The sequence below is a fragment of the Melospiza georgiana genome, chromosome 9 (assembly GCF_028018845.1).
Source record: "Melospiza georgiana isolate bMelGeo1 chromosome 9, bMelGeo1.pri, whole genome shotgun sequence".
Classification (NCBI taxonomy): domain Eukaryota; kingdom Metazoa; phylum Chordata; class Aves; order Passeriformes; family Passerellidae; genus Melospiza; species Melospiza georgiana.
This window is the reverse complement of record NC_080438.1, coordinates 19,906,953-19,932,942: the sequence shown is the minus strand read 5'-3', so window position 1 is coordinate 19,932,942 and position 25,990 is coordinate 19,906,953. Positions and strand designations below refer to the sequence as shown.

The window sequence follows — 25,990 nt, the reverse complement described above, 5'->3', positions numbered from 1 at the left end:
CAGAACAAGAGATGTCTTTTTACCTCTATATCTCTTTCTCTCTCTATATGTTAAACTACTCCTCTTGATTTAAACTCACTGAATGTGAGCAGGGAATTCTGGTTCCTTCATTCAAGTTGAAACCTGTGGCAAAACCTGTGTACTCCTAATTCTTGGAGTACACAGGAGTCAAGGGCTTTGGAACAAACACAAGCAGCCCAACACATCAAGAAGTGCTGAAGTCAGTGAGCTAAGCCAAGGCACCACCTCAGTTCTGCAGTCTTCGAACAGGTAGAACGAGAAAGGGTCAGGAAACACTCCACTGTGGCTCCTGCATCTACAGCATTTGTTCTCAGACATAAAAAGGAGTTGAATCAAACCCAGCTCCATAATGGTTGACCGTCAAATGGTTGAGAGGAAAAGCCACTGCCCTGCTGAAAATGACATTAATCCTTCCTCTCCTTTCCCTCAGCTCTTGGTCTGTGAAAGGACTGCTGGCCCCTAAGAAAGCAGTGGCTGCTCATTCACAACCCACAGCAGAGGCTGTGGTGGGACAACTCTGGTCACTCCTGTTTTCATTAGTAATAGGAGATGAAGGAGCTGACCATGGGTCAGTATGAAAAACAGTTCTGCTGGTGTCACTGCCAGTTTTCACCCCTCCAACACCTTCTGAAATCTCCATCCCACTTGGCCATAATCCTACAAACCCATTCCATTGCAGAGAAGTCACTATTTAAGTTATTCCTGTATCAGGAGCACACAGATGTGTACAGGGCTGAGCACCAGACATACCTGTCCTGCTTATGCCAACGCTTAACAAGCTGCTTGCTCACAGCACAAAACTGGGATGTGGCACTTTGTGCTCTTACAGCTGCACAGGTGCAGGAGCACTCTTCAATGCCTCTTGTCTGAAAAGCAAGATGGAAGCTTGTATTTACTTTCCTAACACTATTTCTTGCCTTTTTTCTCCATCTCTGCAGCAACTGAAATACTGCCCCTCCTTTTGGCAGGCTACTGCTTTACTCAGGGTGTTTGCCTTTCCCTTACTACATTTTACAAGCACACTGAAACAGCTGTCTTGAGGTTTTTCTGTTCTTCCCTTTGTCTTGATCTACCTGATAATGCTGTTTCAGCTTCTACCACCCAGGCTGCTGTCTTGAAGTATGAACTTCATTGCTTCTTTTCAAGCAAAATTGCTCCCCATTTCAGGATCTTTGGGTGAAAAAATCTGGCTAGGGAAGAAAGGCATGGAGCTGTTTGTAGTTTGAGATCTCCATCTCCATTTATTCCTAGGCAGGGGACATAAAATAAACTCTCCTTATCTGATCTTTAATAGGTAATAATGTATTTTGAGATATTTTTATGTTTTACTGTTGTCTTAAAAAAGAACTTATGGGAATTTATAGGTCCCAATTAGACCAAACTGAGCATTTTTGCTCATTGTATGCTAAAATGCCAAAATCTGACAACAATTTTGACGAAGGTCATCGTGTGGTGCTCTTAACTGTTTATGCAAGTGACTCTAAATACTGTTTGAAGAAATAGATAAATCTAGCCTGTGTTTCCTCACTAGTAGATTACAGAAAGGCAACTTGTACCTGTGCTATTCAAGATATGAAGGTAAGCAAAAACTAGTACATTTGAGAATGTTAATTTTTAAGTAATAGTCTTGTGGCGCCAGGAACAGTACCACTCAAGACTGTGTCAATGAAAACAAATTTAAGTTCATCATTGTAGCCATGATAAATTCTGTAGTATTTTACAGTTTTGTTTCATAATTTGACATTGATTTTATATTTTGGTTTACTTCTACAGTAAGAGTTGTGACTAAAATTCCCATTCAGGCCTGTTTGGTAGTCCTGGGCATTGATGGATGCAAGAACTTGAAAGTCATCTATAACTTCAACTGGTAAGAGCTTGAGTGCATGATGGGCAACAAGCTCTGAATTTCCAGCCTATGGGTCGTATCATTAATGCCTCATTTGGATGTGCTCTCATGGTGTTTCTCCAGTAGAGAAATGGTCCAAGGAGCACTGTTAGCTCTACTTGACCCGGGAGAACGAGGGCCGTGTGTCTGGGGCTGTGCCAGCCGCATCCCTGACAGTATTGCTGGGGCTGCCCCTTCCCGAGCTCCCTGCGCGCTGCTGACGGGCGCAGTTGGGAAGCAGCGTGCGGAAAGTGAAGAGGAGGTGAAGCGGTGCCTGAGGACAGATGTGGCCTCTCGGCTGCCCCATGAGTTGCTCCGGCTGCGGCTGCAGCCCGGCGGGCGGGAACTCGCCCGTGGCTGTGATGTGACACGGCAGCGCGGCTCTCCTTGCGGGGACACCGCGGCCGCAGGGACACCGCGGGCTGCGCCTCCCGGGACGGCGGGGCGAGGTGCGTGCGCCCGGGGCAACGGAACCGCGGCCCCGCCACGGAGCCGGAGCCCGTCCCGGGGGCGGCGGGCGGGAGGCCGGCTGGGGCGGCCGCGTGGGGAGGCCGTGTGGGGAGGCGGAGGCAGGGCGGGCGCGGGCGGCGCCAGCGGGAGGGGGCTCGGCAGCGCTGGCGGCCGGCGGAGCTCCGCGCTGCGCTTCTCTCCGGCCCCGCGGGGCGACGCGAACGTGAGCGGCGGCGGGGCCGGCCGGACACCGAGACCGGGGTAGGGAAGGAGCGGCGGCGCGGCGGGGCTGGCCCGGGCCGGCGGGCACCGGGGCACTTGTGCCCGGCGAGCCGGGCTCGCCCCGCCCCCGGTGGCGGCAGCGCTTAAGGGAGAGCGGGGCGGGGGGCGGGAGCGCCGCTGCTCCGGCACCGGGGCTGCTGTCGGTGCGTGCCCGTCGGTGTGCGCCTGTCGGTGTGCGCCCCGTGTGTGCCCGCGGTGCGGTTGCGGTGCGGTTGCGGTGCGGTTCCGCTGCCCCGCTCCGTCGGAGGAGCTGGCCGGCCGCGCTCTGCTGAGCGCTCCCGAGCGGCAGAGCTGCCTGGTCCGGCGTGCCCCGTTCCCGATGTAGCTCAGGAACCGAGGGGCTTCAGCGGCAGTTTGTAATACGGGCTGTTAGCGCCCGCTTTTTATTTTTTTCTCCCTACTTTTTTTTTTTTTTTCCCCTACCTGGGGAGGTTTTAGTATTAGGAATGTCCTTGGAGTAGAGATGGGAGATAAAGCGTAAAGTAACTTCCAGAATTGGTTTCTGAATTACGGTGCGTCTGAAAACTAAGTTTGTGCTTCAGCGAGGGTACTGGGAACTTGAAGGCTTCAGTGCTGGTTAGGTTAAAGCTTTGAAACATGAATTTGTGGGAGGAGAATTGTTTAGAGGTACTAAGACATTGTTTTGAAAATAAATGTTTAAAAGTGGAGCGTGATTATGATCTCAAAATGCTCCAGTTTCAGTATTTCACTTTTGTGGTTGGGCTGGTTAAGTACTGTCATTCTTGGAGTTTGTTGCAAAAACATTTGTTTAGCTTAGTTTAACCAACAGAACTGTTTGTATTGTTTATCTTACTAGATGTACATTAACATGATATATTGTATACATTGTTTTGTATGTATTATGCATGCTGAAACTGAATTTCTTGTAGGCTATATTTGCATTGTGTAATGCATGCAGACAATTGTTTTACAATGTGAGTGATGAACTTAAAATGTGATGCCATATCATATCACTCAGAAAAGTGGAAAATTAGATTTGTACCGCAGACTAATATTATGGAATTTCTGTTTGAAATGCCATTTGAACAGTGGTATGCCTTTTACAGCGTTGTGTATATTTGTTTTTATAATTGCAGATGCCTTTTGATTGCAAGACTGCTGAAATGCTTTGAGGGCTGCGTCTCCTTTCCTAACCATGAACAGTTCAAAATCACCGGGGCTGGCTGGATTTGGAGTCTTGAAAAACACAACGTGCCACACGGAGAAAAAGATTTCAGTTTTCTTCTCAATAATCTTCATGACGGCAGGAATTTTGTCCAACAGTCTTGCAATAGTAATTCTCATGAAGGCATACCAGAGGTTCAGACAGAAATCCAAAGCCTCCTTTTTGCTTCTTGCCAGTGGTTTGGTTGTCACAGATCTCTTCGGCCACCTCATCAATGGAGCCATTGCAGTGTTTGTGTATGCCTCGGATAAAGACTGGATTCGGTTTAACCAGTCCAACATTCTGTGCAGCGTTTTTGGCATCTGCATGGTTTTCTTTGGTTTGTGCCCACTCTTCCTGGGCAGTGTGATGGCTGTTGAACGGTGCATTGGAGTCACCAAGCCAATATTTCACTCTACAAAAATGACTTCTAGACATGTGAAAATGATGTTGACTATGGTATGTCTGTTTGCTGTTCTTATAGCTTTGCTGCCTATTCTTAGGTTTAGAGCCTACCAAATTCAAGCATCGAGGACCTGGTGCTTCTATAAAACAGAACATGTTGAGGACTGGGAAGACAGATTTTATCTCTTACTTTTTTCTTGCCTTGGGTTCCTGGCCCTTGCTATTTCATTCCTGTGCAATGCTGTCACAGGAATTACCCTCTTAAGAGTCAAATTTAAAAGTCAACAAAGACAAGGCAGATCTCATCATTTTGAAATGATCATTCAGCTCTTGGCTATAATGTGTGTTTCTTGCATTTGCTGGAGCCCATTCCTGGTAAGAGCATAATGTATTTGCCAATGTTTAATGCACATCACTGTATAAAAGTTACACTTTTTTGTCTCCAGGTTTTAAAGCACTTAAGTTGTGATAACAGCTCCACCCACTCAGTTGATATTCATTTTATAGCATATTGCCTATAATGTATGTACTTATGCATCTATAAAAAACTTGTAGTTATTCTCCACTTCTGATCAATAACACAGTAAACTAAATACATAGTGATTGTCAGGACTGCATTTCCAGAGCTGTGGAGCAGACAGTGATAGAAGACTCACGGCTAGAATAATTCAGAACACATTTTGAACTCTTCCAACAATTCAGTGACATCTAGGATTGGGAAGTCTTTTTACTCTGTACAGTGTAAATAATTCTTTTATTTATGGCAGTCTGTTTGCTGTTATTTCAACTGTTTACTGCTCCTTGTGAACTTTGTTAGGGCAGGTAACAGTTAAGAACCTAAAAATCCTCCCCTCCATTTTCAGGGTGTTAAGGGCTTAGCTCTAGGGTCGTATTGAAAACCAGTGGTTGGCAGTGGGTTGAAATCAACATTTGCTTTAGACCTAAGCAGGCTGGGTTTGTAATGTGGACAGAGGAGCAGCAGAGCTGGTATGGGACTGTCCCTGCTGTGAGATGATCAGTGCTGGTAGTGCCTGCTCTCTCAGTGAGCAGGGTCCCAGGAGGTGGGATTGTGGTATGGCAAAGAATTTGACAGCTCCAGCTCTATCATGGCATTAGAAAGCTGGTATTAGCTTTTAGTGTAGCAAACTTGTCTGAAGAAATTTAGGTTTTTTGCTAGAGGGTTTAAATCACAAGTAACGTGGAACCTTAATTTCTTCCCTAGAGGCAGGGTCCTTTAGTTTTCCAATGATATAGATGAGGAATTCTGGATTGAACTAACAAATGCTGACATTTAAGTCTAAGATCTGTATCATATCCAGCTGTATTCCATCTGCTCACTGCCTATGGTACAGTCTGAAGTTACCTGAGTTAGTTAAAAATTAGACACTGACACTGGCCTGGCTGCAGCAGTTTGGTATCTGGCAGGTAGCATTTAATTAATCCAGTATCATTGGCCTCAAGGTGAGTGTAGGTATGAATGTCTGCAATCACTGAAATGCACAAATACTCCTTCATTTTTGTTCAAATAATGGAGAATTTTTCTAGTCTTGCTCTGCAGCATAGTTTAAATTCATGCTGGCTTTTGTCAGTGTTGTGGCTGTAGTGTGTGGAGCATAAACAAAGTTGTCAGAGCAGCAGAGCAAGTTTTGTAGGGAACTTTACAGTTATTTCAGACACCATCTGAAGTTTGGGGCATGCCACAGAATGGTTTTCCAAAAAGGATCTCATATGATGACTTTACTTTCCATGAAAAAGCAGCATTAGTATCTTCTGGTAACATTTATTTTCATTTAAATTAATTGTTCTTAAAAGCAGAGATTAATTTGGTTTTGAGAAACCCTTGAGTGTCAGAAAAGCTGTAAAATTTTTTAGTTCAAAAGAGACACTTCATTTATTCAACACATTAAGGAACACTAAATTGCAACTACTATGGTTGATTTTGTTATGCTATTCAGTTTTAATTATGATATTTATTAAAAGTATATAAAATTATAGTTTTAGAAATTGCGGCAATCTAATGAAATCACAGCACTACTTTTGTTAAAATATTTAACTTCATCTAAGTGGTTGTTGAAGATGAATTATTGGTCTAGCAGGAATTTTTTTCTTCAGACCCTTTTTGGAGTTAGTGTTTGCATTAGCTGATGCAGGCCAGTGAACCAGGTCATGCTTAATTTTGGACTTGGTATTTTGTGGGACTGTGTTGTGAAGGGAATTTGGTTCACAAGGAATTCTGATTCATTGGGTGGCAAATCTGATGGTGCCTTTTGTGCCTGCTGGGCTTGTGATGCTGTGCCTCTGGATTTCTTTTGAAATGAGGTGAGCCAAACTCAGCCTAGCATTATGAAAAATAGTTCTGCAATGTGCACAAATTTAGGTTAGAAAGGAAGGGTTTAAAAACAAAAAAAAAGTAGATGTAGCGGGGGATTAGATTCTTGGAACGAAGTTTCAAGGAAGTGAACAGTCAGTGTTTTAGCCAGAGAGTTTCAGTGGGAAATGCAATGGGACAGGGTCCTCCGTGGGTATTTCCTTTTGTAGATGTTAGGATCATGGAGTTTATACCAGTAAATTTGCTGATTTATTTACCCATTGCTTGTTTTGATAGCAACAGACTACAAACAGAATTACACGTGTGGTGTTAATTTAGCAAGTTTTTTGGCCTGCAGTAGAATAAAGTTTTGTCTGGAGCATACTGCTCATGTGCTACATTGAAGTGATCCAGGGTTTATCAAGTTACATGCTTTATGATTAACTGCTGATTCAAACCTTCTGATTCTGAAAGGTCTCAGGGCTTTTAATTTGTGAAAAGAGTGGTTTACATTCTATAATATAATCAGCATATACCAAAATAAGTATTTCTTGACATAAATATGAGTAGATGTTCATAGGTGAAATTCTCTGGAAGAGGACATAAATACATGCTTGTTCTGTGATTTGCTTCTTTCATTTTCTTTCTCCAAGCTAAATCTAAAAGTCAGAATTTGAAGTCTAGCATTTGAATTGTGAATTCTACCTATGTTCTCTGTCCCAAAGAGTATACAGAACAAAATGTTTCATGAGAATCAATTGCCTCAAAGTAAATCAGAGTTACTAGAAACCAAACAAACTTCTGGAAGAGAAAGTGGAGGAAGGCAATGCGTTTTATAGCACATGTGGTTTGCAGATACAAGAGTTTGGATTCATTTGGTGTTGGGGGGGTTTAATTTATTTATTTCCCTTCTGTTTTCAATCTAGTCTGGTATGTCCATTGACATATGTGTAGGGCTACCATAGCCGAGTCTGTCCAGTGCTGTAATCCAACTGCAGATTTACTTCACTATTAGATTTTAAATTAATTTTATTTTTTTTCCAAGTGGAGTTAATATTCCGACATTGTCACTCTCCTGTGATAAAATCATTTTCAGATGACGAGACCCTGGATTATTCTTTATGGTGTCTGATGTGGAGCTGAACTTTTGACTTCTGCATCTGCTCAGTGATAGTGAAGTTGTTTTGATGCCTATTTATGTATGTGTGTAAATGTTTCAATAGCTAACACTTAATATTATAAATAATAATATGTACTATTCTAATCAATCACCACCTCTGTCTTAAGATTCCTGAAGACATGGATGGAGCATTTTTCAAAAGCAGAGCCCATGGCATGGTGATGTGGAGCTCTCCCCATGGTTCTTGGACAGGGACCTCCTTCTGATTTCTTTTTTTTCCTTTGGATTTCTTTCCCAAAACTCCATCTCATCTGTTTTTCAAAATAAGCAGCTTTTTCACATTTTCTGCCACTTTGAGATAATCTCCCCCTAATGAAGTATGAGAGGTACTCCCTGCTTCTTCCCTTATGGGGGAGCACTGATGCCTTTTGAGGAGTTGACAGCAGGAGAAAATTCACCAAAAAAATCCCAAAAAGTGAAATTCATGTGTTTTATAATAATATATGTAATCAGTGGTTTGCAGAGGCACATTTTTTCTGACAGTCCAAATAATTTTGTTTTGTGATGGGTAATTCCAGGTAAATATGTTCTGGGTATACCAACATCAACTTCTCAGCTTTCTTCATTCATTTGCTAAGGGTATGCCAATTTTAATGGATGAATTTGGTCCCTAGGGGTTGGATTCCCAAAGCAAATAGCTGGCAGGAGCATTTTGTGACTACACCTCTGATGAAATACATTGTTATATAAAGCTGTTTATTGGCTGTCACTTGACGTCTGGCGTGTCATGAAACAGCTTGGTTTGGAGCTGTGCTTGTATGAGCAAATTCTGACATCCCTGTGTCGTATTCTGTGGGGCTCAAGGGATAAACATATTATAAAATTTGTTTTTTTGGAGTAGCAAAGAGAACTGTCTGTAACTATGGACAGCAGAGATTTATTTCAGAGTGAATTTATTTACAGAGTGAATTTATTGTGATACAGAGAAATTTCTAATCTTTTTCATGTGTGAAACACAGCCTGAGAAAAGTACTTTTACATTGAAATTATTCTTGTTAAAATCTTTTTTCCATGCAGTTAACTGATTAATTTCATTCCAGTTTTACCTCCCCTCTACTGCTGGAAATAGCCATTCCTGTTTTTATTGGAAAGAACTCTGTTTATTTCATAGGAATAAATCAACCGTTATTCAGTTGCTTTTTTTACTGCTGAGATTAATTTTTATCAGCCCCTTACCATGTAATCTCTTCTCCTTCCAATTTGTTATGCTAATTGTGTCTCCCTGAACTCGCTCTGACTTTTTCGTGCCCTCAGACTGTCTCACGCAGTGGGGCTTGATGGCTGCTTTTTGTGCACCTAGGGCTGTGTTCAGCTTGTGGTTTATTGAATCACTGCAGCTCAGAGGCTGCAGGAGCTGCTCTGAGTGGTGCTGTCAGACCATGTGCTCTGGAGCTGGTGAGAAGCTGATGTGCTAACAGGGAGGCTTTCACTGGAATGCCCTTACCCCATCCCAGCCTGGCTGCCCCACCAGCTGTTTGGGTGCAGAGCCAGGCTCAGGGCTGCAATCTGCTGAGGGAGGTCAGTTTGTTGCAGGTTTTACACTAAGTAACTCCTGGGCCACGTCCTTGTGTCCATTATGAGGTAGTTGGTTGAACAAGGCAGTCCTCTACATCTCCTTTGTTTTTGCATGTATAGCCTTGTATACACTTTGTCAGGTGTTCATACCTGTGTTACTCTTGAAGTCTCTCCCTCCATTCCTGTTTTCTGTCTTCTTTATTAAGGTGACCGTTTAATTTCTGTTGCAGTACCTTATATGTGCAGTGGACATCATATATATGAGCTGGTCGCTTTATTATTGCTGTTTGTATGCCTTCATTGCTGTTGTATTGTCCCTACAGCTTAAGAGTTACTAAAAATTTATCCCTTGTGCTCTTGTAACTGGTGATTTCTCAGAATCAAAAAGTGCAGCTGAGGAGAAGCAGGGAGATGTCCCAAGATGCAGGTCCATGTGAGGATTCACTTTTCATGTGGGGCTGCTCTGCAGAAGTGTATTACGTTCCTGTTTATTAGTCAAAGCTGTAGAAGTGTGTTATTACCTTACTATTTATTAGTCAAAGCTATAGCTGTAGCTGTAAGCTTGTTGTGCCTGCACAGGCACTGTCAACAGGGAGAGTGATCTTTTCTTTTGAAAAAGAATAAATTAGGCTTTCAATTTCCACAGGTGTGTTTCTGAAAAGTGAAGGAGATACACTAAATATGTTCAGCTAACCTTGCAGCTTTCAGTGCCGTTTCAAGACTTTCAGAGGGGAAAACAACACTTACCTGTCCTTTTCAGGGCTCAGATTTTAAAGAAGATAATCAGTGATAATTACTATGCTTGTGCTGGCTTTTGTCATTGAGTTCTTGCTGGAAGGTTTGTGTGCTGACACCACACAAAGACAGGATGCCTTGTCAGCAGGAGAGGTTGATGTGGGGTGTGGGAACATCTCTCACCTGCCTGGGGTAGGACAGGTCTCCTGTGGGAGAGAGAACTCTTGGGCACTGTCACTGCATCTCTGAGGCTGGGTGCAGGCCCATGTCAGGAGCCCACTGCTGTCACAATGCTTTAAATAAATGAACCAGTGTCATGGAGAAAGGAAAAACAGCTTTTAGCCAGCAGCAGGCCTGCTGGATCCACCTCCTTAGCTCTGCCTGCAGCACTGATGCAGGGATAGCTGTTGCTGACTGTAGGTGGTTATTTCTCTTCCAGACCTTGCTGTGTCGGAGGAGATCAGGAGGGCCAGTTTTGAATAAAATGCTCCCTAAGTTCCTCCAAGAAAGAATTCCTGAGTTTGATTGTCTTGTTGAGCCAAATTAGAGGAAGGGCTCCCACTCCTATCATGGTCCTTTGATTGCTTGCTGAGTTTCTCAATAGATCCATTAACTCTGCAAATTCAGTTGCTGTTCTTGCTTGAGTTTCTCCTAGCATCTGATAACTCAAGGTTGAATTGCTGAAAACTATCACTATCTTTGCTAATATTATGACCCAAACAGTATTTTGGAATACATAACTAATTTTACAGGTTAAGAGGAAAAAGAACACTCGTTTTGATGGAAGTTTTTGTTAGTCTCAAGACAGAAGTTTCTTTCCAGCTTAGTTTCCCATGGAATAAGATTTATTCAGCAGCTCAGACAATTTGAGTGTGCTGTTTTTCCCCAAGAAAATAGTCCTGGAAAGAATTTGCATGTGTTGTCAGAGAGAATAACAAAGTTTAATACAATGTGTTTGAAAGTCCAACCCACCTGTTCAGATGTGTTTCTATGAAACCTTTGGGTAAGATGTTCTTAGTATTGATGGTAGAGAACTTACTTTAATTTTGTATTCTTAAGTGGCACAGCTGTCTAATTCCACCAGGTTACATGAGAAGTGGAGTGACAATAATTTTAGACGATACCTACCTAAATTTATACTGAATTTTAAAAGTGCTATTTTGGTGTTCAGAATTGGTCTCTTCCTATTGTCATCTTTTTACAGTACATAGAGATCTTACAGACCTTCTCCTTTCTGAGAAACATGAATCATTTTAACAAAAATGTTTATAAGCATGTGCCAGCACATCACAGAGTGCTTAGAAAGTCTATAGTAATTGTGGCTATATTTGTAATTCAAGTGTTTACCTCCCTCTCACAGAAATCAGGGAGCTGAGATACTCTCAACAGCAAAGTGCTGGAGAAGAAATGGGCAGTAATGGTAGGAACCAGGGAAAGAAGGAGGGCTGAGATTGATATATTGCCCTTTACCAGAGGCTTCAGGGGAAGCATAAATAGAGTTTTTGTTATCTATGTTTACTTGTGCTGTTTGGAAAAATTTGCGTAAAGGCTTTTCTAATAATGCAGTGCCATCAGAAGACAATGAGATTGTTTGTTTTGGAGAGAAAAAGTAAGGAAGGCAGGTTTCCAGTCATGTGAGAAAATGGCATTTTCAGAATAATGTGCTTCTGGTTTTCTGTCATAATTATTTGCTTCTTGATTTTTAAATTTAGATGTTACATACAGAATTAAACTATGAAACAAGTATTTTGTTTCAAATAGGTATCAGTGACTTTCACAGAAAATGTGGATTGGTTTTATTTTTTTCAATTTTGAAGTTGCCATCTCAAGAAATCAAATTCTGAAAACCTCACCAAAATAAACTTGCCATTCATAATCTTTCCTTGTTTATTTCACGTGGTTAAGTTTTTACATTCTGTGTTTGATATTAAAAAGTAAGTCAGTTTGACATTCATTCTATTGTTTGAGATAAGGGAATTCTTCCTGTTTCCTAAATATGACACTTGTTCAGGTATTTCTGACTTGAAAATATCATACACTGCATAACCATCTTTGGAAAATGTCATACATGGCATAACCATTTTTGGATGGTTATTTTAGGAAAGCTGTCTTTCCTGGCTATCTAAACACTTTAAATGGTAAAGTTGTTGCTGAAAAATCTCAGGGAGTAATACACTCACATGGAAAAACTCCAGAAGGTCCTTCATCCTCCCCAGTTTCAATGACAGACATCAGGGTGTAACACACATTCATGTATTCTGTGAGAGAATGTTTATTATTATAATTGTTATGGTGTTAATTCACAATCTGCTTTGTGGCATGGTGCTTTCTAGCACAGGTTGCTTGTGTCTCTGGTGCTGTGGGATTGGTTGATGTGTGAGAGGGATTGCTGAGTTGCAGTTTGGGTTGAGGCTCCCTGAGGATGGAGGTTCCCTGTGTGCCCACAGTGCAGCGCCCAGCACAGGTTCTGTGGGTGTGCTTTTGGAAACAGCAGAGCTCAGGGAGCAGAGCTCCCTCTTTCTTAGGGATTCATTTTGGAATCGGGTGAGGCGAAATAGAGGAACAGTGGAAGGAACTGGAGATGCTTTGGAGGTTCTGCGGCATCTCCTGCTGTCCTGGACCTGCGTGCTGCCCCTCAGGAGGTTTGGGCTCCCAAAGTTACAGGGGTGGGGTAGGATGGAAAGGATGTGGTGAATCTGCTCAGGGGTTACCTGGTGATGACTGAAATCAGGACATGAGTATGAGGGGAGGGAAGACTCTTGTGCTGGAGAGATGTGGCCAGCTGTATTCCCATCTGCTTCACTGCATGGAAAGAGAGAAAGAGAAGCAGGAAGGAGTAAGTGGTAGCAGTTTCTTTTAGGATTTAAAGTTCATTAGAGAATTGGAAATAAAATTGAATCCACCTTTTACCAGAGGTGTGCATTTGCAGAAGTAATGAGAAATAAAATGGAGACTTGATTTTTTCTTCCATCTTCCTCCTGAAAGGTGGTTGAACACAATAGCCCTTGCAATTTATTTGCCAACATAAAAGAAAAAGGTATTTGGAAATTATATATTTCTATTTGGTAGATATATTGCGAATTCATTAGTTTTGATATTTCTGATCATAGCTGTTTAGTTTACTCCTTCAGAGTGATACACAGAATAAGTCACTTTAACAAAGGTGATATAAAAAGAATGACACAAAAGCAATGCATTGTGTCTTCTTTTGCCTCCAGTCAGATTCCTTCAGACACTGCAGATCAGACAGTACTGAGTGATTGGGTGACTGTGACTCCAGTCCATCTCCAGCAAGGACAGGATCACCAGTGGAGGTTTAAATAGAAATTAGGAACACATCTCTTCATTGAGAGGGTGATGAGGCATTGGAATAGGCTGCCCAGGGAAGTGCTGGAATCTCCATCCCTGGAAGTGTTCAAAAGCCATGTGGATGTGGTACTTGGGCATATGGAAAAAGTTTTGTGGTGGGTGTGGTCGTGCTGGGGTAATGGTTGGAATTGATGATTGTAGAGGTCTCTTCCAACTTTTCCAGCCTGTTCTATGGCTATGGACCTCTGCAGCTCCTCTTCCCCCAGGCTGTCTGTACATTGTCACTTTTTTATTCATTCAGACAGTTCTCTTCCTCCCCAGTATCGTGTGTTATTTGTGATTCTTTCTTGGGATATTTGTAGGGTATTAGTGGGAGAAGTTCTGTCACTCCTAAACAAATTAAAATATTTATTTAACATTAAAAATATGATTTTTTCCCAAATGATTGTGAAAACCTGGAAAAGCAAAGTGACAACAAAGAAGTAATAGATAATTTCTAGGGTTTGAAGCTTTGTCCAACTGACACTAATGGAAGAATAAATAAACCCCAAATGCTTACAGATCTTGCCTTCCTAAATGCTTAAGGACGGTCCTTATTATAGATACTAGAAATACTCTGTTGTTTTCTAGCCCTTAAAATTGTCTTGTAAAGCTTCTCTAGCATTGCTGGGTAAAGAATATTTTTATTCTATCTATAATTTTTTTTGTGCAAGAGGTTTTTTGATATAGGCTTTGTTCTTGGGCAGGAATACATTCCTCCTGCTGTGGAAACAGCCTTTCTTGCAGCTTTAAAGCATGTAGCTCAGGAAACAGGTTGTTTATTTGACTGTGGTATGGACGCTATGTCTTTTCGTTATGAAGTGAGTCATCTTGTGTTTCCAATGCTAGAATCTTTTCTATCCATACCCACAATGCTTTCCTTTCAAATGAGTTATCAATTAAGCTGTGAGAGTAATTGCATTGCTAGCTGGTTGAACTGAAGTATTTCTTACTTTGATGGAAGGGAAAGGAAATAAAGGCAGAGGATTGTTAATCCAAGATAGCAATATTTGGATTATTTAGGACAAACAAAGAGGTGACCCTGAATGCTTTATTCAAGCCCAACATGAATTTATCCTCCTGAAAAACTGATGCAAGATAGGTAATGTCTAAGGGGAAAGTTGACAGAAAGTAAAAACTTCACTTTCACTTAATGTTTGCAAGTTCATGCACACAGACCTGCCCCTGCCCTCTGGTTATGAGGCTTACTTCATAATTTCTTTCCTGTCAACTTCAGTGAGAAATTGCCTGGTCACAGACTAGGCTGTGTCTGAGAAAGGAATATGAGAACATGTTTTAATTTGCTTTGTGAAAACTTTTGTGATTTCCCATTTTCTCTCTGCTTTTTGGACTTTTCCCACCTCTTTCACACCTCTGTAGGTTAACAATACCTTCCAAATGTTTATGCAGTTCCTTTTTAAGGGGGCCAAATAGTGAGCCAGTGGATCCATTCTAAATTTTTAGTGGCATTATTATTTTATCACAGAAATATACATGAGAGAAAAGGAGACTCCCTTTTTCTCCTGCTACTCTTCTCAAGAGCTGATCCTGCTGAATTGTACGTAAGGAATTACTACATATGCTCTTAAAAGTACCCTCTGGGCGTTAATGTGGTGGAAAGCTGGCTCATATGTTTTGTTATCTACCTTTTTAATTTGGCTTTTTTTAAGACAAATCATTATGTTCAGTTAGAATTTAATTGCTAAGCTAAGTGATCATCTGGTATATGAAAGTTGAAGATATAGTTAATGTTTTTCTTTCAGAAAGGGAAAGGAAAACTCTAGGGGAAAACCATGCAGATCTAGAACATAAAAAGCATTATGTGGCATAAGTAGAACAGTGTGTGTACTAATATTTTGATGGCAGAAGTGGTGCACTGCATATTGTTCTTGGAAGGTCTTGTTTTTAAACTGACTTGCAGAATCACATAAAAAATAAAACAAAGCATGCTCAGCTTTGTTGCAACAAATGCTTGGCTTGCATACTGCAAGATCAGTGTAGCAATGGTGCAGGCAATTTGCTGGCAGTGTTTCTTTTTTACCAGCACTGCTTGAGAGATATAAAATGGTACATAAAACATGAAGATATATGCCTTTTAATTTCTTTTTCACACTATTTTGTAAATTAATTTTCTTAAGGTCTGTGTTTATAGAGTACTACAAAATGTCAACCTGTAAGAATCCTTGCCTGTTAGACTGAAGCTGCTTTTGTAAAATGAAAAGTTAAAAAAACTCTAGGAATTCAAAATAAGTGTATATTTTTTGTTTCAGTGGATTGGGACATAATCAGTAAAGTTCTGCCTTGAAACCTCTGTGGTTTAGAAAAAGGGGATTTGCACCTCAGGGTTTGACATTGACAATAGTGACAAAATAGAAGTGTTCTGCAAATACTGAAAAATCCATGGACTTCCTTCCGTTAATGGAAATCCTCAGAATGGCTTGTAAGGAAATCCCAAGGAAGAGGCTTGGGAGGGTCTGCAGGGTTCCCACAGGGGAGTCTGAGGGCTGAGCTGCAGAAGACAAGAATTTCCGATATTTGTCTGTTCTGCTTTCCATGTCAATCTCTTGGTGACTGGGATTTACCCAGTTTCCTGAAGTCAAGGATAGAACCTGGATTTAGAGCCTGTGAGGAGAAATGCATCAAAGTCTCATTTTTGTCTTATTTCTTAACTAGCTCTAAAGTCAGCTGCTTATTTTGACTGGCTGTCCTTGGGTACTGACAGGAATGTGACTAAGCAGCACAGCCTTTGAGCCTATTGGTTGTTCTCGTGTAGATCCAATTGGAAGGAAAATTAAATTAGTGCTGTTTATGTCTGGAGAGTGGTGTGAAGCCTTGAAGCAATTTTTTTGTTTATTGCCCTGAGCTTTGCCCTTAAGGGAAATGGGAATTCTCTGATGCTGTCTGCTAGGTACGGAATTGAAGAAGTCAGCAATTTCAAAATGTTTAAAAAAATTTTCCATCAGACTTTCTGGATCTTGCAAAGTGAGCTTTGGTTTTAATGAAGTTTAAAATTGGACAAAACGGATGTAGAAGTTTAATGTGTTGTGCCAAGTCCTTCCTTAACACAAATCTGATTTTCTGTATTTTTGGGAACACTGAATTCTCAGGTCCTTTCTTAAACCATTAAGGACTGGTATGAATCAGAATAACTTTATATCTTTCAAGCAGCTACACTTGGTTTAAAAAATTGCTTTTAAAGTTGTACTTTTTTTAGTACCTTTTATAAAGAAAGTTTGAATTGTCATAGTTACATCATGTAATTTTTTTTTTTTTTTTTTTTTGCAAACCAGGGACACATACTACAGCTGTCCTCATATAAACAGTGTATAAATCAGCAGAGTGCTACTTGGACTCTTACATTTCTAAATATGTTAGAAAATGCCATGAGTTACGTGTATTATTTACCAGCTGGGGATTAATTTTTTGAGTCATGCTGCTGAATCTGCATGAATGTTAACTTCAGTTGTGGAGATCAGAGGTGATTAGATATGATGCAATGGTGTTGCCTCTTCCCCACTTGGGTGCTGCTGCCTACAGAGAACAGAATTCCTTTGTCATACCAGCCTGGTGGACCTGCAGGGAAAGGAAAAAAGGGTTTGAATTGGTTGCCTGACTTTGAACCAATTATTGACCTCTAATACTCAAATAAGAATAATTGAAGTGTTCTTTTTGTGCCCATGGAGGTGGTCCCACTTTCAAAAGTCCACTTGGCACTGCACCAAGTTCTAGTGGCAGTTTCTGAGCTGATGACTTTGAACCATTTCAATGACAAGAGTTTCTCACACCCAGGGAGAAAATCCAGACTGTCTGCGTGTTTTGCTTCAACGAAATCCTTTATTAAACAGCTGGTAGTGTATTTTCCTTTTTATCAGCTATGGTTTCAAACTTGACTTTGGAACAGTATTTCAAGAATTCAAATTTAAATAAATAGACTATGAAAATGTGAGAGAAATACTAATTTATATTAACTTCATTCCATTCCACCCCTCTTCTGCTGAAGTTTAAGTCTTGTTCTAGAAATCAGTGGATGATTTTAGAAAGGCTCCAGAACAAAATCTCCTCTTTGCACGGGTGCTTGCAGTTTTCTTACATGATTTTTCTGAAGATGTGGTGAGCCCCCAGAACAGGGCAGTCTCTTTGGAGGAGTGAGAATCTCTCTCAATTCATACTCACTGATGGCTACATGTCCTGCTGCTCTGCCACAAGTGCTTAAACATAAAAATGCTTCTGCTCAGGGCTGCAGTGAGATTCTCTGTCTTATTCCATTTCTTATGGAAATCTTGGCCTCTTAAAACTTCAAAAAGCTTTTATATTAGTTTTAGAGATATAAGAAAGAAAATATTTTTTTAAATTTCTGCATAATACTCCCAAATAGTGTTAGTAATATGGTTAGGACAATCTTATAAAACAAAATTTGTAGATAATTAGATTTTATCTTATTATTTCTAATCCAGGGACCTACAGCTGAGTTGTTTAAACAAGTGTCTGTGTACATAAGCTCTACTTGCTCTTGTGAATTTAGATGGATTATTTTTTGTATGTCTGATGTTCAGAAGAGGCAACTGAAATATTCTGGATGAAGCTTCTCCGAGTCAGAATCCATAGTTATGTATCAGTTTTCTTTGTTGTCCTGATTTACTTCCTGCAAATCCATTATCAAAGCAGAAGTCATTTATTTTGAACAGCAAATTAATAGATTCACTTAAAGGTGATTACTTCTAAATGCAGATTACTTCTAAATGCAAACACTTCTCACAAGTGTTCTTGGTGTCATGAGAGCATAAGTTTTACAAAGTCTGGATGGAGCTATTTTTCCTTATTCGCAACATTTAGTGCTTTTTTGTCTGGACATGAAATTGCATTGGATTTGGCATTTATTGACTTCAGAGAATGTGAGAGAGGAACAACAAATGAATTTTAAGTACATCAGATTAGTGGCTTGTGTGTCTGTATTAAGTCAGACAAGCTGAGTGGGATAAGGACATTGGTCTGTGAGCTCTGTTGAGCTGTCATTTCTGCCCAGTCCTGTTTGCAGAGTAAGGAGTATTCGGTCTGAGTTTGCCTTGTGGTATTGGACCTTTAATAAATAAAATGTAGACTGTCCTGAACAAACATCCCATGTGAAGCCAGGGGAGCTGTTCGAGTTTGGGTGGGCTGCTGATGTCAGAGAGGAATGTGCCCAGCGGTTGTGGGTGAGCAGCAGATTCAGGGAACTGGCTTGTGTTTGTGTTGGCCTGGTGCTCAGACATTCCTCCTGCTCCCCACACCAGTTCCCAGCTGTGTTCCTGCCAGTCCTACCAGCTTCCCCAGCAGTGTTCCTGGGGGCTTCCTTTGCTGCTCCCATGGAAGCCACGCGGAAACACTCCATCAGATGCTTCATCAAACAAGTTCAGTGTCCTTTTATGTGTTCACTTTGTGCCATTCAAGCTTATACTCAGATGTGGTGACCTGCAAGCTATAGGAAATATAGCTATAGGTCTGCAAATAGAGAGAAGCATTTAAAAGAAGTAAAATAGGTTTGCTGGCATGTTGAGCTTTAGGTTTCTCTCTTCATTCATTATTATTTTTTAGTTTTTCTGTTGAGTCTCTTTTCAGTACATCTTTTTGAAATTACAACCCTGCGCATGGACAGCCTGACCCCACTTCTCATTGCCCAATAAATTAGTGTACTCAGAGCATCAGTTGTAAAATATCCTGTTTCTTAGTTAAATAACTGCCGTGCTTTAAAGGCTTTGGAACAAAAAGCCTTACAGTGTTTCATCGTTCTACCAAAAAAGTCTTCGTGTGGTTTTAACATTACTAAGAGGGAGAGATAATTTACCACCTTCTGGCAGATTCCTGGCTTGGCAGAGCAGGCTTTCCTCACGCAGGAACTCAGGTTACAAACGCCCAGGGCAGCCAGCCTGTAAAGGAGGTGTCTGCAGGGCAGGAGTCCCAGTGGCCTGGCTTTCCCTGGGGCTGTGTCCCTGCAGAACAGAGGGGCCAGAGCCACACCTTGCTGGGCTGGTGGCCCTTGGGTATCCTCTGCTGGATGCTGCCCTGCTGAGCTGGTCTGGAATTCCTCCATGTGGAATTATTGGCTCTGGTAGTGTTGTTGCTGGTGGAGGTCTGTCCATGTGTAGCATTTCCAGAGGTGAATGAAACCTCCTGTGTCTCCACTGACAAGTGGCTTTTGTCACCATGGCTTAAATTTTCCTGCAGACCTCTAAATCCTCTGGTGTCAATAAATTGTGTTCTGCTGCAGCATAAAAAAATGTTCTGTCACTCCTAAACAAATTAAAATATTTATTTAACATTAAAAATATGATTTTTTCCCCAAATGATTGTGAAAACGTGGAAAAGTTGTGAATATTTTGAAAACCTGTGAAAAATGTGAATCTTCTTGTTGAAGTCAAGGTACTGTGTTCCTTATGCAGCCTTTAATTAGGAAGATGTGAAAAAATAAATAGCTGTTACAAAAATGTGCTGACCTACAAGTGGATTCTGTCCTTGAGAAAATCCATTTCTGGAACAGTCTTGGCATGCTTTGTTAGATCACATTCTGGATTAAGGTTTTGCTTGTTGCTTAGATCAATCCCTTGTTTTCAAGGGTGTTCCCTGGCAGGTTGCCATCCTCTGCTTAAAGTTCAGCAGAAGTAATTCAGGAGAGGCACGTGTATGTCCTTTGTGAAACATTAGAGGATTTCTAGGATGATGAATCCTGTATAGCTGAAAGTATTTACGTTGCAGTTTGGGATGCACTGATGCTGTGAAGGTGTGAAGATTAGAGACAGTGCTGAAATAATTCTGCTCATTTACACGCTCTCTTTGTTTTTTAATGCACAGTTTTAAAATACTCAGTTTTCAGGTTGTTTAAATGTGTGTTTTTTGACGCATAATTGTGAACCCCTGCCCTTTGCCAGGTGGCCATGGCCAGGATCGGGCTCAGGGAGGGCCGCTCGGAGGACGCGTGCGAGACGCTGCTGTTCGCGCTGCGCATGGCCACGTGGAACCAGATCCTGGACCCCTGGGTGTACATCCTGCTGCGCAAGGCTGTCCTCAGGAACCTCTACAGGATCACCAGCGGCTGCTGCGGCGGGCGCGGCGTGAACCTGCACATGTGGGAGCTCAGCTCCATCAAGAATTCTCTGAAGGTCGCGGCGATATCCGAGTCACCGGGAAGTTCCAAACAGATAAACCTCCGGCCTCTCAGCTCCATGGGACAATGAAGTTGAACTGAAAGTTAAACTAAAGTTTTAATTATGAAGAGACGATGGAGGCAACGCTCCTACATGGGCAGTACCTTAAAATGAGTTCCAAGGCTCAGTGGTTTGGCATATGTTTTAAATTGTCAGTGGTTTGCTATTGTTGCTCACCAGTTTGATATTGCTACTCCAAAAGATGCCCTTGAATGTTTTAATTCACTTCAGTGAACGGAAGGGAAAAATATAGATGATTTAACATTCCAGTACCAGATTTGGAAGGGATGTATTCTAAAGTGAAGAGGGCTCCTTGTAACACTCCCCACCAAGCCTTTCACTTTAACAGGCTTTTTAAAAGGGCAGAAGTGATCTCCAGGGTGATTTTTAAAAGGGGTAGATTTTTTCCTACCAGAGATATCCTCAAATCCCTTGCAGAGTCACTTTTTTTCTAGAATGAAGTCAAGCATCCTTTACATAAGGGTATTCTGTGCTTCTAGGCGTTGAATTTACCAATTGTATATATAAAAGACATGTTGCTTATGCCCAGTTTATTAAATGATCCACTGTGCTTGGTTCATTGACTTGATCTCTTAATTATTTACTGTTCCATGAGTTTTTGGGAGAGCTGTGAACTCTGCCTCAGTGTTAGTGTTCCTTTCAAATCACTGACAAAACCTGAGGTTCCCTTTGGGAGCAGAGAAGCAGATGAGCTCAGCTTCCTTACAGTTATGTTTTGGGGTGTATTGGTGAGCTTTTAGTCCTTTCAGCAATTCTGTTGAAACTAACAGGCATAAAGCAGTGGTTAGTCTGTGAAAACTGTGGTTTCCCCCTCCCTCCCAAACTGAAGGATGATTCTGGCAGCGTTCCCCTGGTGCGTGTACTGAAATACCCATGCGGTACATCTGCTTCATCTGTCAAAGGTCACACATGTGCTGTGAACATGTGTGTGACCAAATGAGCACCTCTGCAAGGAACTGCTTTGGGCGCAGGGTTGAGTTCGTGAGAGCAAACTGAATGCTCAGTTTTTGCAGGGTCTGTGTCTGAAGAGCTGAGAGCATTCAATAACTTGAAGGTTCTGGAAAATTTTCAGGACAGCTTCACACAGAAGGCCCTTCACCTTTAATGCTGCTAAAAGAAGCTTTGGTTTTTGTGACTGTATGCTGTTCAGAAGCCAAAAATGAGAGATATTGTTTTAAGATAGGTCTGTGTTATTTTTACCTACTTAACTTCAAATAACTACGTTAGTGAAGTGTTGGTATATTTGAACAAAGTAGTTAAAAACAGATTCACTAAGAAGACAGTCTGAGGGACCAAAACTATTCACAAAGTACAAATTCATATTGTATGTGAGAATAGTTTGCAAGTCAGAAAATAAAAACCCAAAAGGTTTAAATGTTTCTTTTTTTTTTTTATATATTTTTTAAAGCTATTTCCTTTTTGTTTTAAAAAGGTTGAAAAATAAGTGGGTTAAATAACCCTGTACTAAAGTGGCTTTATTTACCCTAAAAAATTTCTGTATGTGATTTTTTTTCTCAGTCATAGGGCTGATAAGTGGTGGACAGATTTGATGCTGGTGTAAGTTCTGCACTATTGCTTCATGTGAGTTCTGCTGAAATCTGGAAGCATTCAGTCAGTGCTCAACGTGGCTTTTTTATTTCATAGAATGTGATGTCAGTGTATCTGTTGACATAAATTATTTGTTCCCTATGGAAGATTGTTGTTTTAGCAGCTGCAAAATAATGTTGGTCTGTAAATTGTTGAGATATTTCGTTGGTGAATGAAGCTTGAAAATGTTCCATTTTGTTGTGTGAACAAATAAATGTAGCTTGTGTTGTTCACTCTGGTTGGCTTGTAAAACAACAGAGCAAAGTTTATATGTATATGTGATTTCTTATATTTTGTGTACTGATACACATTGAATGTAAATTGCAAAGCCTCATTAAAGTTACCAAACTGTATCCTGAGAGTTAAGGTGTTTTTTGTGTAACCAAAAAGATGATCCTGAGTTATCAAAAATAATGCTTATGACAAAAAACATCACACTGGACTCAAGCCAACCACTACCATTCCTGTGTGTGAAGGCAGAGAGGGACCAGTGGGAATTCAGGTGAGAGGTACCAGTGCTTGCACATGGCCAGGGCAGGGTGGTCTAAGGCAGTTCTGATGACCCATGCTTAGAAAATGCAAATGAAAGTGGAACTGAGGCAGTTTGGTGCTTGGGATGTAAGTGGTTTTATCCAAGTATCTGCCTGTGTTTCACATGCACTATGAAAAAAGTGAGTTTTGCTATTGCTATTTTGCCTTGCTTAGTGATGTGGTGGCCTGCAGAGGCAGCTCAGGATACAGTCACCCAAGGACCTGTTACCCTGAAAGTGATTGGATTGTTATTGCATTTCATTTCATCTCACAGAACAGCCAGCAACGTGCTGTGCTGTATGATTAGCGAGTTATATGTTTTATAGAATATGAGATTATTAAAAAGCCAGTGGGATGGCTTCACATTAGGATGTGAGCATTGCCCAGGCAGGGAGCAAAGGACAGTGTGCTCAGGGTGTGCTGAGGTCTCTTCAGAAGCTGGCTAACGATGCGAGCAGTGGTGAGCTGCCCCTTTACTGCTGGCAGTAATTAGTGCCTCCAGAGCAGGCAGGGGCAATAAGTGCTCTGTTGGGAAGAAAGTGAATCTCATTTGTGGCTAATGACCGAGGAAATCCTCAGGGTGGGAGAATATTTTAATCTAATTGGGATTTTAAGCAACAGCAGGCTATATAAGGGAGCACTTTATCCTGAAATGAAGTCCTAGCCTGGGCTGAGCCAATGTGCTGAGGAAAGAAACCATCAGTAACCAGTTGCTCATCACAGGGATTATGCAAATACCTGTAGTTTGTTACCTGGATACAAAGATGGAGAGCAAGGTTCAAGGTCTTTAGATGTGATTCTTGAGACAAAGGGTTCACCTTGTGGGTTTATTATCAGATTTCTGTGTATTAAGTGTTCCCATTAGTTCAGTCTGATATGTGAGCAACAATTTCAGGAATAGCAATATGTACCAGTTCTGTAGCCATGGTAATCCTTTAGGACAAGATGTTGGGACCTTTCAGATGTGCCTTACCTTCAGTGCACTGCTCCAGGATGTTACAGGTAACTCAGCACTTCACTGAATTACAGCATAGATCGGAATGAGATTTAATTTTCTTGGGAAAATGCTCAAATGCCAAGGGAATTTACAATGCCTCTGGTGACTTTTATTGCTTCCATAAAAAAAATCAGCTGCTTTTCAGTTTTAACTTCTGCAATCTGCCACCTTAAAAAATGGCAAAACTGGTCTTCCATTTCAGCAAACAACTTTCTATTAAGGGTTGCTGCATTATATTGAGGAAAGTATTTTCTCTTTTAACAGATAATGTTTTCCTGCTGAATGTCAGTTAATTTTGATACTTACTAGGAAATTTTTAAATACTAATAGTATAATGCTGTTTCAATAGTGAGATAATAGAGGGGCTGTTTAAAATGCATTTTGTGTTCTTGAGATAACCTCAAGTTTACTGCTATGGTGAGGAATAGCTGCAAGGAGAAAACCCAGTCATGAGTTCCAATACCCCGTGGCCATCAGCTTGTATTGAGGGTGTATTTCAGGTGGAAAATATTGCCCATTAAAGCTGTGCCGATTGGTTCAGTAACAACATGCTTTTTATTCTCATAAAAGTGACTGTTTATAGGTGTGTTTCTCCTTACCAGTGGCTGCAGCAGTGTGGTGAGTGGTGGTGGCAGGTATTGTGTGTCTCACAGATTGTTGTCTTGGACATGAGCTGGGCAAACAATGGTTGAAATATCACATTTGCTTCTCTGTATGGAACAGCCACTATCACCACTTGCTTTCTGGTGGCCATTAATACATCCAGTGGGATAGTTTGGAGGGAGACCTTCTTATGTTCTAAACAGAACAATTCAGATTATGAAGTAAACTGCTCTCCCACACCAAAATGTTTGCTGTTGGTTTTGGGACCCCATGCCCTTGGTGGGAGGAGGTCATGCTAATGAGCAAGACCCTACACTTTCTTATCATTAGAGATCCTTGAAGATAATAACTCACAGACTCTTTAACTCACACTTTCTTCAGGCTTTCCCAAGCTTTCCTGGTTATTTCATTAAGTCTCATTTTTTTTTTTTTTGTTGAAGGCTGAAAAGCAATGACACTTGCATGTCTTTACCATCTGTTATTGGTAAGTAGTAATCCATAATTTTTCTATTTTCCAGTTCACTTTAACAGTGTCTGGGCAATCAAAGCACGTTTGCAGTCTGACCCTTTTGTAGCTGATGCTCAGCTTTTGTGCAGATGGATGCGATACACATATGTGGTGCACAATTTCTGGCTCAAGTATCTTGAATGCTGACTCTGAGTAAAAAGTTTGTTGGTTTGGGGTTTTTTTTTTTATTCCTTTAAGTGTTGCCTTAGGAAAGAGTTCCATCTGGCTCTGGGGAAATGCTGAAGTGGTTTATGTTTAGAAGAGGTAGGCAATGCAGTCGAGGAACAGATCTGCTGGTGCAAACAGGGATTTGAGCAGAGCCTGAAAATTGCGCAAGCCCTAAACCATTAGGTCTTACTCAGTAAAATTTATTCATAAGAAGCAGAAAACAAACAAACATAATATTTGCAGCAAGTTACAGGAAGAATTAATAACAAAAATGCCAAAGGTTGAGTCAATGACAATTGCTTGCTGTAATAGATCCGACCCTCCTCGTGTGGGGAAAAGCTTCCTGTAAACACTTCAGGAACTCCAAGTGATGATGCTTTAAGAACAAACCCACTTGTCCCTTTCTACTGCCTCCTGTAAACAAAATGACGTCTGAAGTGATTGGACAATGGTTAAATATTCAAAATATAATTAATGCAATTTAAAAAATTGTTTATAATTAGGATAAGTTAAAGAGTGACAGATCTATGAAAGACTTGGTTTCTTAGCAACACATTCATGGAGTCTTTAAAAAAAGTTCCATGTCTGCAGGAATATAAACATGTATCTATCTAGCTGTTTAATTTCAGCACCATGGTTGCAAAATAAATACTTTCTACAGAAGTTTACAAAAATAAATCCATTTCAGTTTTTTTTTTTAAACAACCTTACTTTCAGTTGGAGGTTAGCAATTTAAAATACTTGAGGCAAAAAATTGTTACAGTATAACATCTCTAGGAAGCAGCTACCCTTCCCAGGGACATTTATGTGTGTGTATCTAATTTCTTCTGAAGGCAGCAGCAGAAAAATACTTTGAATTCTGTTGTAATTCATAAAAAAGATGTTTGTAATCTGAATCAATTTATTTTTTGGATTGCATCTTTCAGTCCTATTTTCACTTCATACATGCTGAAGGCAGAGCTGTGTGAAGTGAGGGCTCCAGCAGGGGAATGTGGAACAGTCCATGCCAAAGCAGCCTGGTAGCCTGGAGTGGAGCCTTTGCAATGACACTTGGACAAGTGAGAAAGTCTTTAATTTCAAGATTCAGATTTATTTTTATAATT

At 40.9% G+C, this 25,990-nt stretch overlaps 1 protein-coding gene across 2 annotated transcripts; it reads left to right on the top strand.

Moving 5' to 3' along the window:
- The first annotated feature begins 2,529 nt into the window (after positions 1 to 2,529).
- Positions 2,530 to 22,433, top strand: PTGFR (prostaglandin F receptor). 2 transcript variants are annotated; one of them, XM_058030251.1, is made up of 3 exons: positions 2,530 to 2,617; positions 3,736 to 4,262; positions 20,197 to 22,433. In XM_058030251.1, the coding sequence occupies exons 2-3, from the start codon at positions 3,795 to 3,797 to the stop codon at positions 20,500 to 20,502; spliced, it is 774 nt and encodes a 257-aa protein (XP_057886234.1). In that variant the 5' UTR covers positions 2,530 to 2,617; positions 3,736 to 3,794; the 3' UTR covers positions 20,503 to 22,433. The 2 variants fall into 2 exon arrangements, with proteins under 2 accessions (XP_057886234.1, XP_057886233.1); XM_058030250.1 differs by having other exon boundaries at positions 3,736 to 4,583.
- The last annotated feature ends 3,557 nt before the right edge of the window (positions 22,434 to 25,990 follow it).

Excerpts from the sequence above, each read along its gene's own strand:
- PTGFR (XM_058030250.1), top strand. The coding sequence starts at position 3,795 with ATGAACAGTTCAAAATCACCGGGGCTGGCTGGATTTGGAGTCTTGAAA. Across the intron at positions 4,584-20,196 it reads TTTGCTGGAGCCCATTCCTG|GTGGCCATGGCCAGGATCGG; the intron begins GTAAGAGCATAA and ends GCCCTTTGCCAG.